The 18,067-nt window shown below is 41.9% G+C and overlaps 1 protein-coding gene across 1 annotated transcript in view; it reads right to left on the bottom strand.

Annotated features, from left to right (window-relative positions):
- Positions 1-6,735: 6,735 nt before the first annotated feature.
- ctdspl2a (CTD (carboxy-terminal domain, RNA polymerase II, polypeptide A) small phosphatase like 2a) overlaps positions 6,736-18,067 on the bottom strand; it is a 36,556-nt gene continuing 25,224 nt past the window's right edge. The window contains 4 exon segments of the mRNA XM_034176238.1: positions 6,736-7,831; positions 7,904-7,999; positions 11,280-11,356; positions 11,359-11,405. Coding sequence (XP_034032129.1) covers positions 7,766-7,831; positions 7,904-7,999; positions 11,280-11,356; positions 11,359-11,405 — 286 coding nt within the window. The 3' untranslated portion in view covers positions 6,736-7,765.

Here is an 18,067-nt window from a genome sequence, read left to right as displayed (position 1 = left end):
CAACGGTCAAAACAACCCCCTGTGAGCAAGCACTTGGCAACAGTGGGAAGGAAAAACTCCCTTTTAACAGGAAGAAACCTCCAGCAGAACCAGGCTCACGGAGGGGCAGTCTTCTGCTGGGAAAGGTTGGGGCTGAGGGGAGAGACTCAGGAAAAAGACATGCTGTGGAAGAGAGCAAAGATCAATCACTAATGATTAAATGCAGAGTGGTGCATACAGAGCAAAAAGAGAAAGAAACACTGAGTGTATCATGGGAACCCCCCAGCAGTCTAAGTCTATAGCAGCATAACTAAGGGATGGTTCAGGGTCACCTGATCCAGCCCTAACTATAAGCTTTAGCAAAAAGGAAAGTTTTAAGCCTAATCTTAAAAGTAGAGAGGGTGTCTGTCTCCCTGATCTGAATTGGGAGCTAGTTCCACAGGAGAGGAGCCTGAAAGCTGAAGGCTCTGCCTCCCATTCTACTCTTAAAAACCCTAGGAACTACAAGTAAGCCTGCAGTCTGAGAGCGAAGCGCTCTATTGGGGTGATATGGTACTATGAGGTCCCTAAGATAAGATGGGACCTGATTATTCAAAACCTTATAAGTAAGAAGAAGAATTTTAAATTCTATTCTAGAATTAACAGGAAGCCAATGAAGAGAGGCCAATATGGGTGAAATATGCTCTCTCCTTCTAGTCCCCGTCAGTACTCTAGCTGCAGCATTTTGAATTAACTGAAGGCTTTTCAGGGAACTTTTAGGACAACCTGATAATAATGAATACAATAATCCGCCTAGAGGAAATAAATGCATGAATTAGTTTTTCAGCATCACTCTGAGACAAGGACCTTTCTAATTTTAGAGATATTGCGCAAATGCAAAAAAGCAGTCCTACTATTTGCTTAATATGCGCATTGATGGACATATCCTGATCAAAATGACTCCAAGATTTCTCACAGTATTACTAGAGGTCAGGGTAATGCCATCCAGAGTAAGGATCTGGTTAGACACCATGTTTCTAAGATTTGTGGGGCCAAGTACAATAGCTTCAGTTTTATCTGAATTTAAAAACAGGAAATTAGAGGTCATCCATGTCTTTATGTCTGTAAGACATTCCTGCAGTTTAACTAATTGGTGTGTGTCCTCTGGTTTCATGGATAGATAAAGCTGGGTATCATCTGCGTAACAATGAAAATTTAAGCAATGCTTTCTAATAATACTGCCTAAGAGAAGCATGTATAAAGTGAATACAAATTGGTCATAGCACATGACTCTTGTGGAACTCCATAATTAACCTTAGTCTGTGAAGAAGACTCCCCATTTACATGAACAAATTGTAATCTATTAGATAAATATGATTCAAACCACCGCAGCGCAGTGCCTTTAATGCCTATGGCATGCTCTGATCTCTGTAATAAAATTTTATGGTCAATAGTATCAAAAGCAGCACTGAGGTCTAACAGGACAAGCACAGAGATGAGTCCACTGTCTGAGGCCATAAGAAGATCATTTGTAACCTTCACTAATGCTGTTTCTGTACTATGATGAATTCTAAAAACCTGACTGAAACTCTTCAAATAGACCATTCCTCTGCAGATGATCAGTTAGCTGTTTACAACTACCCTTTCAAGAATTTTTGAGAGAAAAGGAAGGTTGGAGTTGGCCTATAATTAGCTAAGATAGCTGGGTCAAGTGATGGCTTTTTAAGTAATGGTTTAATTACTGCCACCTTAAAAGCCTGTGGTACATAGCCAACTAACAAAGATAGATTGATCATATTTAAGATCAAAGCATTAATTAATGGTAGGGCTTCCTTGAGCAGCCTGATAGGAATGGGGTCTAATAGACATGTTGATGGTTTGGAGGAAGTAACTAATGAAAATAACTCAGACAGAACAATCGGAGAGAAAGAGTCTAACTCAATACCAGCATTACTGAAAGCAGCCAAAGATAACGATATGTCTTTGGGATGGTTATGAGTAATTTTTTCTCTAATAGTTAAAATTTTATTAGCAAAGAAAGTCATGAAGTCATTACTAGTTAAAGTTAAAGGAATACTCGGCTCAATAGAGCTCTGACTCTTTGTCAGCCTGGCTACAGTGCTGAAAAGAAACCTGGGGTGTTCTATTTTCTTCAATTAGTGATGAGTAGTAAGATGTCCTAGCCTTTATGGAGGGCTTTTTTATAGAGGCAACAGACTCTTTTTCCAGGCTAAGTGAAGATCTTCTAAATTTAGTGAGATGCCATTTCCTCTCCAACTTACGGGTTATCTGCTTTAAGCTGCGAGTTTGTGAGTTATACCACGGAGTCAGGCACTTCTGATTTAAGGCTCTCTTTTTCAGAGGAGTTACAGCATCCATTGACGAGATAATCTATCTCACTAACAGAGTTTAGGTAGCTACTCTGCACTGTATTGGTATATAGCATTGGAGAACATAACAAAGAAGGAATCATATCCTTAAACCTAGTTACAGCGCTTTCCGAAAGACTTCTACTGTAATGAAACTTATTCCCCACTACTGGGTAGTCCATTAAAGTAAATGTAAATGTTATTAAGAAATGATCAGCCAGAAGGGGGTTTTCAGGGAATACTGTTAAGTCCTCAATTTCCATACCATAAGTCAGAACAAGAGCTAAAGTATTGTTAAAGTGGTGGGTGGACTCATTTACATTTTGAGCGAAACTGTTTTTTGGGACTTCCAATTTGGATGGACAAGACTAAGAGTCAAGCTTTCAAATGAATTAAAGCTCTGTCTGGGTTTTTGATTAATTGATAAGCTGGAGTGGAAGATTGCTGCTAATCCTCCGCCCCGGCCCGTGCTACAAGCATTCTGACAGTTAGTGTGACTCGGGGGTGTTGACTCATTTAAACTAACATATTCATCCTGCTGTAACCAGGTTTCTGTAAAGCAGAATAAATCAATATGTTGATCAATTATTATATCATTTACTAACAGGGACTTAGAAGAGAGAGACCTAATGTTTAATAAACCACATTTAACTGTTTGTCTGTGGTGCAGTTGAAGGTGCTATATTATTTTTTCTTTTTGAATTTTTATGCTTAAATAGATTTTTACTGGTTGTTGGTGGTCTGGGAGCAGGCACCGTCTCTACGGGGATGGGGTATTGGGGGGATGGCAGGGGGAGAGAAGCTGCAGAGGGGTGTGTAAGACTACAACTCTGCTTCCTGGTCCCAACCCTGGATAGTCACGGTTTGGAGGGTTTAATAAAATTGGCCAGATTTCTAGAAATGAGAGCTGTTCCATCCAAAGTGGGATGGATGCCGTCTCTCCTAACAAGACCAGGTTTTCCCCAGAAGCTTTGCCAATTATCTATGAAGCCCACCTCATTTTTTTTTCATTTTCGAGGAAAAATACTCACCTGCTTTACAGATCCCTTTACGCTCTGTGTTTTGTTTGCCAGCTGATGACTCCTTGTAAACACAATCAAGTCCCTCGTCACACTTTCCCAGATAGTCCCACGTTCCTCCGCAGGTCTCTCCTGCTGTCCTGGCACACGCAGGACAGCAGCCACACACACCTGTCGTGATGCCCCCTTGACACTGAAGATGCTGTGCCCTCTGGGGGGAACAGTGGATCCGCTCGCAGGGTGGGCAGTTAAGCGTCAGCAGTTGCTGAGCTGTCCTAGAAGGTGTGACCTCTGACCCAAAGGCACCAAACATGGCGCAGGCCACAAAGAGCATCCACATGGTGAGTCGATGTGCTGAGGTTAGAGAGCACCTGGCTGGCAGCACCTTTCATAAAGAGCCGCTACAAACTCCTCCCACAGCAGCGGCTAACAGCTGAGGGCAGAAGGCATTTTACACCATGGGTTTAACTAGTCAGGTGCATAAACATTTAGACAGAAAAAGTTACTGCCATTTTATCTATTTAAGTTAGAGTGAAAACCGAGTTTTCATTTGCAGCCAAATGTGTGGATTGTAGGAACCTTTTTTTTTTTTTAACTAGCTACACTAGTTATGATGAAAACTTCTTAGTAATCCATTGACCTCATGGGCTTTTTGTTGTTAAAATGTTAAATGTTTCTTCTTGTATGTGAAGTCAAGTCTGGGAACATGCACTGGTGGTATGCAGTACTGGATCCACCACACCACAGAACTCTCACTCAGGTCTACAGACAACTGGTCTGTCTTCACCTCTGGAAAGTAACCATCTGTCTGTCGCAAATACAGGGTGCATATGAGAAAAAGAAAACTGACAGTCAAACACACATTTTTGTATTTGGAAACTATATATTATTAATTTTAAATTAAATAATTAGCAGAAACAGGAACACTGATTCACATGTTTTTAAGTCATCTTTAACAACATTTAACTACATGATGTCAATGATCTGCCTACACACTGAAGTCACTGGGATGAATACTCAGCTGGTTGACCTGCCTGAGCTGTTGGCATGTCTGACACACTGTCACCTCTTGAGACTGTGGTGAGAATCTCCAATTAGTTATACTGTATGTTGGATAAAATCTGTTACACAGAAGCACACTTGTCTGTAAAATAATCTGATACTTGTGTTAATATTTAACAGACCTTTGGGTGTATTTACTACCTGGAAAACAGTTTGCACTAGTTTGTAATGTACAGCATTAAGTCTTCACTTCTAACTCAAGCATGATCTCAACTGGCTCTCATTTTACACCTGATTTTTGCTGCAGTTGGCGTGGCAAATCTATAAATACATACAGATATTTGTCTGTAAACTATTTCCTTTTCAAACTCTCAAATGAGGCACTGCAAGCCAAAGTTTGGGCACCCCTGATAATTTTCATGATTTTCCTTTATAAATCATTGGTTGTTTGGATCAGCAGTTTCAGTTAAATATATCATATAGCAGACAAACAGTGATATTTGAGAAGTGAAATGAAGTTTACAGGATTTACAGAAAGTGTGCAATAATTCTTCAGGCAGGTGCATAAATTTGGGAACCCCAACAGAAAAAATACAAGAATATTTAGTAGATCCTTCTTTTGCAGAAATAACAGCCTCTAAATGCTTCCTATAGCTTCCAATGAGAGTCTGGATTCTGGTTGAAGGTATTTTGGACCACTCTTCTTTACAAAACATATGATTTGTTGGTTCCCAAGAATGGACAGCCCGCTTAAAATCATACCACAGATTTTTAATAATATTCAGGTCTGGGGACTGAGATGGCCATTCCAGAATGTTGTACTTGTTCCTCTGCATGAATGGCTTAGTAGATTTTGAGTAGTGTTTAGGGTCATTGTCTGGTTGAAAGATCCAGCCCCGGCACAACTTCAACTTTGCCGCTGATTCATGAACATTGTTCTCAAGAATCTGCTGATATTGACTGGAATCCATGTGACCCTCAACTTTATTAAGATTCCCAGTACCTGCACTGGCAACACAGCATGATGGAACCACCTCCAAATGTTACTGTAGGTAGCAAGTGTTTTTCTTGGAATGCTGTCTTCTTTTTCAGCCATGCATACCGCTCCTTATGTCCAAATAACTCAATTTTAGTTTCATCAGTCCACAGTACCTTATTCCAAAATGAAGCTGGCTTGTCCAAATGTGCTTTAGCATACCTCAAGTGACTGTTTGTGGCATGTAGACAGAAAAGGCTTCCTCTGCATTACAGCATCTCCTTGTGCAAAATGCACTGTATAGTTGAATGATGCACAGACACATCTGCAGCAAGATCATGTTGTAGGTCTTTGGAGCAGGTCTGTGGGTTGACAATGACTGTTCTCAACACCCTTCGCTTCAGCTTATGAGATTCTTTTTGGCCTGCCATTTCAGGCCTTAATACTGTGCCTGTGGTCTTCCATTTCCTCACTGTGTTCCTCACAGTGGAAAGCGACAGCTGAAATCTGAGATAGCTTTTTGTATCCTTCCCCTAAACCATGATGTTGAACAATCTTTTCAGGTCATTTTAGAGTCGCTTAGAGGCTCCCATGTTGCCTCTCATTAGAAGAGACGCAATGAGGGGAAACATTTGCAAATGCCACCTTAAATACCCTTTCTCATGATTGGATTTACCTGTGTAGAGGTCAAGAATCAATGAGCTTACCAAAGCAATTTTGTGTTCCAATAATTAGTGTTAAATGTATTCAAATCAATAAAATGGCAAGGGTGCCCGAATGTATGCACCTGTCCAATTTTGTTTGAATAATTATTGCACTTTCTGTAAATACTTGAAACTTCATTTAACTTCTCAGACATCACTGTGTTCATCTGCTATATATTTAACAAAGGAAAATCATGAAAATTTTGACGGGTGCCCAAACTTTTGCATACAACTGTGTGTGTGTGTGTGTGTATATATATATATATATATACATACACACACACACACACAGGCAAATAAGTAAGTGATCCACTGTTGATTTTGTAAGTTTTACCACCTTCAAAGAATGGAAAGTTCTGTAATTTTTTTTCATCATAGGTACACTCAACTGTGAGACAATCTACAAAAATTCAGAAAGTCACATTGTATGGTTTCTAAAGAAGTGCAACTTGTATTGTGAGGAAACATCAGCTAACATTTTGACCATGTGACAAGCTTCTCTGTGCATGACGCAGTGCTCAGGTGCCTTAGTGTTGCGAATCCCAGCACATGGAAAAAGCCACTTGCTGGGAATTCCTTCTTGTGTTGAAGACCACGTGAAGAGAACGCTGAAGAATTAAGCTTGGGCTTCTAGACCAAATCTTTGGATCTCCAAAAATCAGGTCCCTCATTATGATCGATCATAAAAAGTAGTTCAAAGAACTTCAAAGTGTATAAAAATGTAATTTATTTTCAAGGAAACCATTGAGTAACACTGAATACAACAGGAGTGATCATTCAATCCTCAAAACTTGACTCCCACATACATCTTGTAAAACAAGATTTCAAAGCAAATCTTGGCAATTTGCTGGTGCTACAATCCCCCCCGCCCAAATTACAAATCGAGGCAATACACACCTGTGTAGAAAAGTGACAAGTTTTTTGTTTTTTCTTTTTTACTTTACAACTTAAACTCAGGCTGGATGTCAAAGTGCAAGAAGCCTGAACCCCCTCCGCCCCTCAAAGAGGATCATCGAGGTGTCCAAACCAACTCTCAAATACAAATCTTCAAAATGATCATTTGGCCATTATGGCTTTGTATTCAGTTCAGACCCCATTGTAGCTTACATTACACAGCTTGGAAACAGTTCAGAATCACTTCCTCCCAAAGATACATTTTAAAACTGCACCTTATTACAGACAACTGCATGTAATGGAGTAAAGCGTCACAGGAATAATGCAGACTTACAACAGAAAAGCAGCTGTTAACAACAAAACTAACATTTTGTTGGTTTGGAAATGCAACAGAGTCAAAGAATACATACTAAAATCTGAAGTGAAAATAAAATGACTTAAAAACCTTGAAGAAAAAAAATTATGTACATATATTTACAATGCTGAATATTATACAGGTTTGACTGGCTGTTTGAGGGCCTGCCAAAGCCAACAGAGTCCACATAATGAAACACTGAATGACATTCAGTTTCGTCAGAGACAAAAGACCCTCCAGGAGGCTGTTTTCTAAGTTGAACTAAAAGAAGCAAGCAAAGTGAAGAACCTGCTGCACTGAGCAGTTTCTCTCTCTCTTTTTTTGGTATGTATAAAAACATCCAGGGCTTTTTAACCAAATACAACTTTAAATTTTTTGCATGATTTTAAAAAGAATAATGGCAATTTGTTTGCAAAAGAAGTCCTCCCAATATATCCTTCAGTCAGAATTTTCCCCACATTGATATCAACGTGGACTGTGAGACATCCTCAGTCTGGAGGAAGGAGATCGTGCAAACGATACCGTTCTCTGATGTGCGGTCTGACATCTTCATTCTGTGACAAACACACGTGATCAATCAAAGAAACTTTCCAGATCAGTATCACAAACGCCTGTAAAATACGTACCAGCTCCACAAGTTTCTCAAGGAAAGGAACAAGCTTCAGAAGCTCATTGTCATTTCTATCCACAAACCAGCTCTCAATTGGGATTCCATTGGAAAGCTAAAAAGAAATATTAACTGTAACATTCGCCTGCAATATAAAAATGATGTTTACTGTGTTTAAAAAGACCTCTGGCATTTTTCAGCCTGTGCTCCTTTTTTATGTTTTAGGGTTAATTTTTTCTCCCACTTGAGGCAAAAATGAATTTAACTTGAATCAGAATGCAAACACCATCACGGGTTAAACAACCAAACAATGTACTTGTCATGGAAAGGTACAGTAGTGTTCAGAGTAATAGTAGTGCTATGTGACTAAAAAGATTAATCCAGGTTTTGAGTATATTTCTTATTGTTACATGGGAAACAAGGTACCAGTAGATTCAGTAGATTCTCACAAATCCAACAAGACCAAGCATTCATGATATGCACACTCTTAAAGCTATGAAATTGGCCTATTAGTAAAAAAAAAAAAGTAGAAAAGGGGGTGTTCACAATAATAGTAGCATCTGCTGTTGATGCTACAAACTCAAAACTATTATGTTCAAACTGCTTTTTTAGCAATCCTGTGAATCACTAAACTAGTATTTAGTTGTATAACCACACTTTTCACATCTGCGAGGCGTGGAGTCAACCAACTTGTGGCACCTTTCAGCTGTTATTCCACTCCAAGATTCATTAACATTCCACAATTCACGGTTTTGCTTCAGAAACAGCTTTTTTGATGTCACCCACAAGTTCTCAATTGGATTTAGGTCCGGGGATTGGGCAGGCCACTCCAAAACATTAATTTTGTTGGTTTGGAACCAAGATTTTGCTAGTTTACTAGTGTGCTTGGGGTCACTGTCTTGTTGAAACACCCATTTCAAGGGCATGTCCTCGTCAGCATAAGGCAACATGACCTCTTCAAGTATTTTGACATATCCAAACTGATCCATGATACCTGGTATGCGATATATAGGCCCAACACCATAGTAGGAGAAACATTGCCCATATCATGATGCTTGCACCACCATGCATCACTGTCTTCACTGTGAACTGTGGCTTGAATTCAGGGTTTGGGGGTCGTCTCACAAACTGTCTGCGGCCCTTGGACCCAAAAAGAACAATTTTACTCATCAGTCCACAAAATATTCCTCCATTTCTCTTTAGGCCAGTTGATGTGTTCTTTGGCAAATTGTAACCTCTTCTGCACGTCTTTTATTTAACAGAGGGACTTTGCGGGGGATTCTTGCAAATAAATTAGCTTCACACAGGCGTCTTCTAACTGTCACAGCACTTACAGGTAACTCCAGACTGTCTTTGATCATCCTGGAGCTGATCAATGGGTGAGCCTTTGCCATTCTGGTTATTCTTCTATCCATTTTGATTTTTGGTTGTTTTGCGTTTTCTTCCATGCGTCTGTTTTTTTTTTCCATTTTAAAGCATTGGAGATCATTGTAGATGAACAGCCTATAATTTTTTTTGCACCTGCGTGTACGTTTTCCCCTCTCCAATCAACTTTTTATTCAAACTACGCTGTTCCTCTGAACAATGTCTTGAACGTCCCATTTTCCTCAGGCTTTCAAAGAGAAAAACATGTTCAACAGGTGCTGGTTTCATCCTTAAATAGGGGACACCTGATTCACACCTGTTTGTTCCACAAAACTGACGAACTCACTGACTGAATGCCACACTACTATTATTGTGAACACCCCCTTTTCTACTTTTTTTTTTTTTTTACTAATAGGCCAATTTCATAGCCTTAAGTGTGTGCATATCATGAATGCTTGGTCTTGTTGGATTTGGGAGAATCTACTGAATCTACTGGTACCTTGTTTCCCATGTAACAATAAGAAATATACTCAAAACCTGGATTAATCTTTTTAGTCACATAGCACTATTATTATTCTGAATACTACTGTAATTCACCAAAACAAACAACAACAAAAAAAGATAATTGTCAATCAGGGACTCCTTCCTGTTGTAAACAGAAGCACAAGCCCCTCCTGGTACAGGAACTGCACTGCCACGGCACCCTAAAGAGAGTGACACATTCAGCCAAAAACACCAACAGTGCACTTCTCTGCCCTTGCAGGACGTCTACGGAGTGAGGCTGAAGACCCAAAATCATGAGGGACACTTCAAACCCTAACAGTGGTCTGTCCATACTGCTGGAGTCAGACAGATGCATCTGCAGTCACATGATCAAAACAGAGACAGAAGAGAAGTTTTTAAACATGATTCTCAACACCTACAAACACTGCTGGTCTGCATCTTCCTCTGTCACACAATCCACCTGCATGTCATTGCTCAGCACATCCATAAATCTCCTCTTTGGCTTCTCTCTTCTCCTGCGTGGTGGCTCCATCCTCAGCATCCGTCTCCCTATATACCCCGAGTGCCTCCTCTGCACATGTGCAAACCATCTAAATCTCACTTCTCTGAGTTTGTTTCCAAACCGTCCCACCTGAGCTGTCCCCTCTGATATGTTCATTCCTAATCCTGTCCATTATTGTCACTCTCAAAGATAATCTTTTTTGACTTTTCATTTCCCTTCGCTCCAGAGCATATCTCCACCTCTCCAGACTAGACTCAACCTGTTCTGTACTCTCACTGCACATCACAATGTCATCTGCAAAATCAGACTCTTGTCTGATCTCATCTGTCAACCTGTCCATCACCATTGCAAACAAGAAAGGACTCAAGAGCTGATCCTTGGTGTAATACCACCTCCATCTTGAATGAGTGTCATTCCTACTGCGCATCTCACCGCTGTCACACTATCCTTGTGCATGTCCTGCACTACCCTCACATACTTCTCTGCCACTCCAGACCTATACATACACACACAACTTTATTCACTCCCAATTGAAAATATCTCATACTTGATTGCACAAAGCTTTTACATACTTAACTCATAACAATTTGCACTTAAGGTCCTTCACTCACTTTCAAAGTCATATTTGTGTAATTTTGTTTTCTATTATTTTCTTTGACTTGCAGAGCTCAGAAAAGAGATTACTACTTCATTTAACTGCAAGTTTCATTTTAAAACTTTCTTTATGTGTACCGAGATAAACATGCACAGATTTCCTTTTCACAGGGATCCTCTCCATGCTACTACACACTTCTAATACCATTTTCAACTTGTCAGTCTTGACAGGAAGTGGTTTACTGTGTTTTTTAGCTTGATCCATACAATTACACTGTGTAACTGTTTAGTCCATGACGGTGTTTGTGTTCTAAATTAGTACTGAACAGATTAAAATAGTTTTACCCAGGTGAAAAGATGAACCCTAAAAACAGAGCACAGTTTGAAGGGTACTGGAGTTTCTCTTTAATTTCTTGTATCAAAGGTTTACCTGATAGGCAAAGGCTTGAGGTGAATTATCAATTATTATGGTCTTGGAAAGATCTCGTCCAAGAATGTTAAGGTCTTAATATAATTCCCTTGAACACAGACGCAGTGCTCACGAAATAGCCTGTGTCTGAAAAAAAAATACAGAAAAAATACAGAGCAAAGTTAATTACATAAAACATGTAAAGTATTCCATTTCACTTCATCTCCTGTGCATGTTAATGTTTTACACAAGTCACCTGTTGCAAGAACACACGAGGGGCTCCTTTAAAAATATTTTACTGACTGAATTCAAACTGGGAATAGCTTTCCTGTTGTGTTCAATTCAAGCGTAGTAATTCAGCAAATATTCAAGGTGTTGAGACAATAAAACTCGCATAAAATGGATTCAGTGAATTTTTTCAATTAAAGCTGAAATCTGCTACATGTATAAAATGGACAAAATACGTTATATGTATAAAACAAAGAAAATTCGTTATATGTATGTAATAGATTATAGTCAGGAAGCGCTGACTATAGCGCAAACTTTGTCTGGAAAAAATAAATAAATAAACGCCTGCCTTAAATAAGCGCCAGGCATTATGTCCATTAAAAAGATTACATTTGGTCGAGTCACTCTTTTTCCAAGTCCGCTGGGGAGTGGTACCTTAAAATCTTAAAGCCTGATTTATACTTCTCCAGCTCTGGAACCATGCAATGACATCGACGTGCGTGACCAGTTTAAAGTTCTCGTTGCATCTTTATGCAATTTGCCGTAGGAACAGTGGCCTTTTCTGGATTAATTTGTCCCTCAATGAGCTCCACGTCTTACACAATCATCAACCTCCAAACCAACGGTTAAGGTACATACAATTTCCTGCATGAATGGCGGGTCATTTGAGCTTCTTTTTCTGACTTCGTGTTGTAAAGTTGGCCACATTTGCAGACTTTTCTGCCAAACATATTTGATCCATGATTGAAATGTAATCGTGGGCACACTGTAAAAATTTTTAAAATATGGCAGGAGAGGAAAGAGTGAAAACGTGTAAGTGACAAATCACAGCCTTTTCCGGTGTCCATTGTTTAGCAGGCGCACGTCAGGCTACAGCGAGGGTTACCAGTCACGCAGAGGGCTCTGCATGTAATTCAAGGCTCACCAGCCTTGAATTACATCCTGCCTCGTTTAGGGACGGGTCTGAACATGGTTTAAAAAAAAAAGAAATGCCCTTTTTTTTTTCTTTTAATCAAGGAAATATGGTACCCAGTTTCTTTGAATCAGCAAGTGTAAGGGCTGAAGTTCAATTTCGTACCTCTGATGCAACTGAGCACACCCAGACTGCTCGATCCGTTACATGGAAGTTGTTTTAAATGGAAATACATTGCTACGGGGAGGGACATTTTGTCCGATGTGAGCGAAAATACGTTAAACAAAATATGGTATCTACAGTGTTTATTTCATGGAAAACTATAGAAAAACAATGAGACTTTTGCTTTTGTCCAGTGAGTGCGAATGTCCAGTTTATACGATAATGGTTTAGATGAGTTTTACTGTACATGAATTGGACCCAAATGTCAAAATAATACTGAAACATTTTTTTTTTTTTTATTAACCGGAGGGACTGTCTGCCAGACTCGGTTGGTCTGGATGTTAAATGGACTTTAGGGTCCCAAGGGGTGCTTCTTTTTTAGCTGTTTAATCTGCGCAGTTAGATTCATCTAGATAACGATTTGTTTCACAGTGTAATCTTCACGTGCCTTAACTAAAGCACTCCCTCTGCTGAATCACCTCTAAATTATTTACACATTATTCACTTTGTGTGTTTTTAGGAATCCGCTAGCTTAGCGCAGCTACTAGCTCTTAGCCAATTTAGCATGGCGGCTTCTCCTGTCTCTCCCGCACTTTTCTGCTCTGGGTGTGAAATGTTTAGTTATTCCTCGGCCTCCTTTAGCAGTAATGGTACTTGTAATAAGTGTAGCTTATTCGTAGCTTTGGAGGCCAGGCTGGGTGAATTGGAGACTCGGCTACGCACCGTGGAAAATTCTACAGCTAGCCAGGCCCCTGTAGTCGGTGCGGACCAAGGTAGCTTAGCCGCCGTTAGTTCCCTTCCAGCACAACCAGAGCAGCCGGGAAAGCAGGCTGACTGGGTAACTGTGAGGAGGAAGCGGAGGCCTAAACAGAAGCCCCGTGTACACTGCCAACCCGTTCACATTCCCCACTTGGCGACACACCCGCCGAGGATCAAACTCTGGTTACTGGCGACTCTGTTTTGAGAAATGTGAAGTTAGCGACACCAGCAACCATAGTCAATTGTCTTCCGGAGGCCAGAGCAGGCGACATTGAAGGAAATTTGAAACTGCTGGCTAAGGCTAAGCGTAAATTTGGTAAGATTGTAATTCACGTCGGCAGTAATGACATCCGGTTACGCCAATCGGAGGTCACTAACATTAACATTGAATCGGTGTGTAACTTTGCAAAAACAATGTCGGACTCTGTAGTTTTCTCTGGGCCCCTCCCCAATCGGACCGGGAGTGACATGTTTAGCCGCATGTTCTCCCTGAATTGCTGGCTGTCTGAGTGGTGTCCAAAAAATGAGGTGGGCTTCATAGATAATTGGCAAAGCTTCTGGGGAAAACCTGGTCTTGTTAGGAGAGACGGCATCCATCCCACTTTGGATGGAGCAGCTCTCATTTCTAGAAATCTGGCCAATTTTCTTAAATCCTCCAAACCGTGACTACCCAGGAATGGGACCAGGAAGCAGAGTTGTAGTCTTACACACCTCTCTGCAGCTTCTCTCCCCCTGCCATCCCCTCATTACCCCATCCCCGTAGAGGCAGTGCCTGCTCCCAGACCACCAATAACCAGTAAAAATCTATTTAAGCATAAATTCAAAAGAAAAAATAATATAGCACCTTCAATTGCACCACAGACTAAACAGTTAAATGTGGTCTATTAAACATTAGATCTCTCTTCTAAGTCCCTGTTAGTAAATGATATAATAATTGATCAACATATTGATTTATTCTGCCTTACAGAAACCTGGTTACAGCAGGATGAATATGTTAGTTTAAATGAGTCAACACTCCCGAGTCACACTAACTGCCACAACGCTCATAGCACGGGCCGAGGCGGAGGATTAGCAGCAATCTTCCATTCCATCTTATTAATTAATCCAAAACCCAGACAGAGCTTTAATTCATTTGAAAGCTTGACTCTTAGTCTTGTCCATCCAAATTGGAAGTCCCAAAAACCATTATTTGTTATTATCTATCGTCCACCTGGTCGTTACTGTGAGTTTCTCTGAATTTTCAGACCTTTTGTCTGACTTAGTACTTAGCTCAGATAAGATAATTATAGTGGGCGATTTTAACATCCACAAAGATGCTGAGAATGACAGCCTCAACACTGCATTTAATCTATTATTAGACTCAATTGGCTTTGCTCAAAATGTAAATGAGTCCACCCACCACTTTAATCATATCTTAGATCTTGTTCTGACTTATGGTATGGAAATTGAAGACTTAACAGTATTCCCTGAAAACTCCCTTCTGTCTGATCATTTCTTAATAACATTTACATTTACTCTGATGGACTACCCAGCAGTGGGGAATAAGTTTCATTACACTAGAAGTCTTTCAGAAAGCGCTGTAACTAGGTTTAAGGATATGATTCCTTCTTTATGTTCTCTAATAATGTTCTCTATCTCGTCAATAGTTTTACATCCTCATTGAAGACAATGTTGGGGTTTTTCCGTAATTATTGTATGGCCTTGCCTTACAATATAAAGCACCTTGGGGCAACTGTTTGTGGTGATTTGGCGCTATATAAATAAAATTGATTTGATTCTTTTTTAAATGTTTTTTTTTTAATAGAGTACTTTCAATACTTCCCCATTCAAGGTATTTTCTTTTAATACAACCCTAAATGATTAGAATCCCCGAACCCGGTGGTGGACGCCGGAAGTAAGGGATGCCGTCAAGCTGAAGAAGGAGTCCTACTTGGTAGGTGGGACCCCGGAGGCAGCTGACGGGTACCGGCAGGCCAAGTGTGCTGCAGCCCGTGTAGTCGCAGAGGCAAAAACTCGGGTATGGGAGGAGTTCGGGGAGACCATGGAGGAGGACTATCGGTCAGCGTCAAAGAAATTTTGGCAAACCGTCCAACGCCTCTGGAGGCGGAAGCAGCTCTACACCAGCACTGTCTACGGTGCGGGTGGGGGAGCTGTTGACCCTGACTGGGGATGTTGTCAGGCGATGAAAGGAATACTTCGAGGATCTCCTCAATCCCATCGTCACATCTTCCGAAGATGAAGCAGAGACTGGGGACTCAGAGGCAGACTCATCCATTACCCAGGCCGAAGACACCGAGGTGGTTAGAAAGCTCCTCGGTGGCAAGGCTCCTGGGGTGGATGAAATCCGTCCTGAGTACCTTAAGTCTCTGGATGTTGTGCGACTGTCTTGGCTGACACGCCTCTGCAACATCGCGTGGCGGTCAGGGACAGTGCCTCTGGATTGGCAGACCGGGGTGGTGGTCCCTCTGTTTAAGAAGGGGGACCGGAGGGTGTGTTCCAACTATAGGGGGATCACACTCCTCAGCCTCCCCGGTAAGGTCTATTCCAGAGTATTGGAAAGGAGAATTTGACCGATAGTCGAACCTCGGATTCAGGAGGAGCAGTGTGGTTTTCGTCCTGGTCGCGGCACACTGGACCAGCTCTACACGCTCCAGCGGGTGCTCGAGGGTTCATGGGAGTTCGCCCAACCAGTCCACATGTGCTTTGTGGATCTGGAGAAGGCGTTCGACCGTGTCCCTCGGGGCACCCTGTGGGGGATGCTCCGGGAGTACGGGGTCCGGGGTCCTTTGCTAAGGGCTATCCGGTCCCTGTACGACCGCAGCAGGAGCTTGGTTCTCATTGCCGGTAGTAAGACAAACCTGTTTCCAGTGCATGTTGGCCTCCGCCAGGGCTGCCCTTTCTCACCGGTTCTGTTCATTATCTTTATGGACAGAATTTCTAGGCGCAGCCAGTGTGTAGAGGGGGTCTGGTTTGGGAACCACAGAATCTCGTCTCTGCTGTTTGCGGACGATGTGGTCCTGTTGGCTTCGTCAAATCAGGACCTTCAGCGTGCACTGGGGAAGTTTGCAGCTGAGTGTGAAGCGTCCGGGATGAAAGTCAGCACCTCCAAATCCGATTCCATGGTTCTCAACCGGAAAAAGGTGCTTTGCCCTCTATAGGTTGGTGAAGTGTCCTTGCCTCAAGTGGAGGAGTTTAAGCATTTTGGGGTCTTGTTCATGAGTGAGGGACGGATGGAGTGTGAGATCGGTGCAGCGTCTGCAGTGATGCGGTCGCTGTATCGGACCATCGTGGTGAAGAGAGAGCTGAGTAGGGGGACAAAGCTCTCGATTTACCGATCGATCTACGTTCCGATCCTCACCTATGGTCATGAGATTTGGCTCATGACCGAAAGAACGAGATTGCGAGTACAAGCGGCCGAGATGAGTTTCCTCCGCAGGGTGGCTGGGCGCTCCCTTAGAGATAGGGTGAGGAGCTCAGTCACTCGGGAGGAGCTCGGAGTCGAGCCGCTGCTCCTCCACGTTGTAAGGAGCCAGTTGAGATGGCTCGGGCATCTTTTTTGGATGCCCCCTGGACGCCTCGCTGGAGAGGTGTTCCGGGCACGTCCCATCGGGAGGAGGCCCCGGGGAAGACCCAGGACACACTGGAGGGACTACGTCTTTCGGCTGGCTTGGGAACACCCTGGGGTTCCCCCGGAGGAGCTGGGGGAGGTGTGTGTGGATCGGGAGGTCTGAGCGGCTTTGCTTGAGCTGCTGCCCCCGCGACCCGACTCCAGATAAAGCGGTAGAAAATGGATGGACGGATGGATGAAAGTGATTAGAAGTTGGTACAATATGGAAAATGTGAATTAAAAAATAAAACAAATAGTTTTTCATTACACATAGTACGAACCTAATATTTCACATCGAAACATTAGTCCCTCTGGTTTGTTTTCAGCACCTTAAAATTTTTCGGCACCTACTTCTGTGTTGGACCACCTGCTTTTCTCGTCTAATATATTTCACGTTTTGTGTGGTCAACTTCATTTCATTTGTTAATACACACCCCTTCCTGCATTTAAGGCCTGCAACACATTCTAAAAAAATTGAGATGGGAGTTTATTCTAAATCCAAGGATTAAATCATTACTTTTAGAGCCAGTTTTCTTAAGGTAAGTCAAGGGATAAACAAACTTTTCCGAGAGTGAATACCGTATTTGCACATCTGAGCACCCTGAACATTCTGCATGAAATTCTGCTTTATAGCCACTGTCACAGTGGCGTATTCGTGGAGCTGCTCATTACAGCGTATCGTCTGCGCTGCAATGAGCAGATCTCCGCCCACTTCATGAGGAGTTTTTTCTCAATACGCAGCAGTATGTTGAGGGCTATGCGCGTAGGACGGAAGAAATTAAACATGTTTAATTTTCTTCAGCGTACAGCACAGCATGGAGCCTTCACGCGAGTACACGCAGCGCTGTGCTGTCTGCTATTGTGAGCCCGCCCACACTTCAATACGGTACTGTGCGCCATTTCACGTCTCCCTGTTGTTCTTCTGGAGTAATAAATACTGCAAGATTGTTGCTTCACTTTATCATACTGGACTAATTATACAAGGACTGTTTCACTGTGTCGCATCGTTTCATAAAAGTTCTCTCTGTGTCTCTGTGTGTCTAATCACAGCTGTGACTCTTTAAAATATACGCGGACTCGCTGCATGTCGGTGCGCTCATCAAACGCTCTGAACGGTCAGTCTGATCAAAGCTGAAAAGT

The sequence above is a fragment of the Thalassophryne amazonica genome, chromosome 8, assembly GCF_902500255.1.
Source record: "Thalassophryne amazonica chromosome 8, fThaAma1.1, whole genome shotgun sequence".
In the NCBI taxonomy this organism is placed as follows: Eukaryota; Metazoa; Chordata; class Actinopteri; order Batrachoidiformes; family Batrachoididae; genus Thalassophryne; species Thalassophryne amazonica.
Note: the sequence above shows the minus strand (reverse complement) of the source record. Positions and strands in the feature narration are given on the sequence as shown.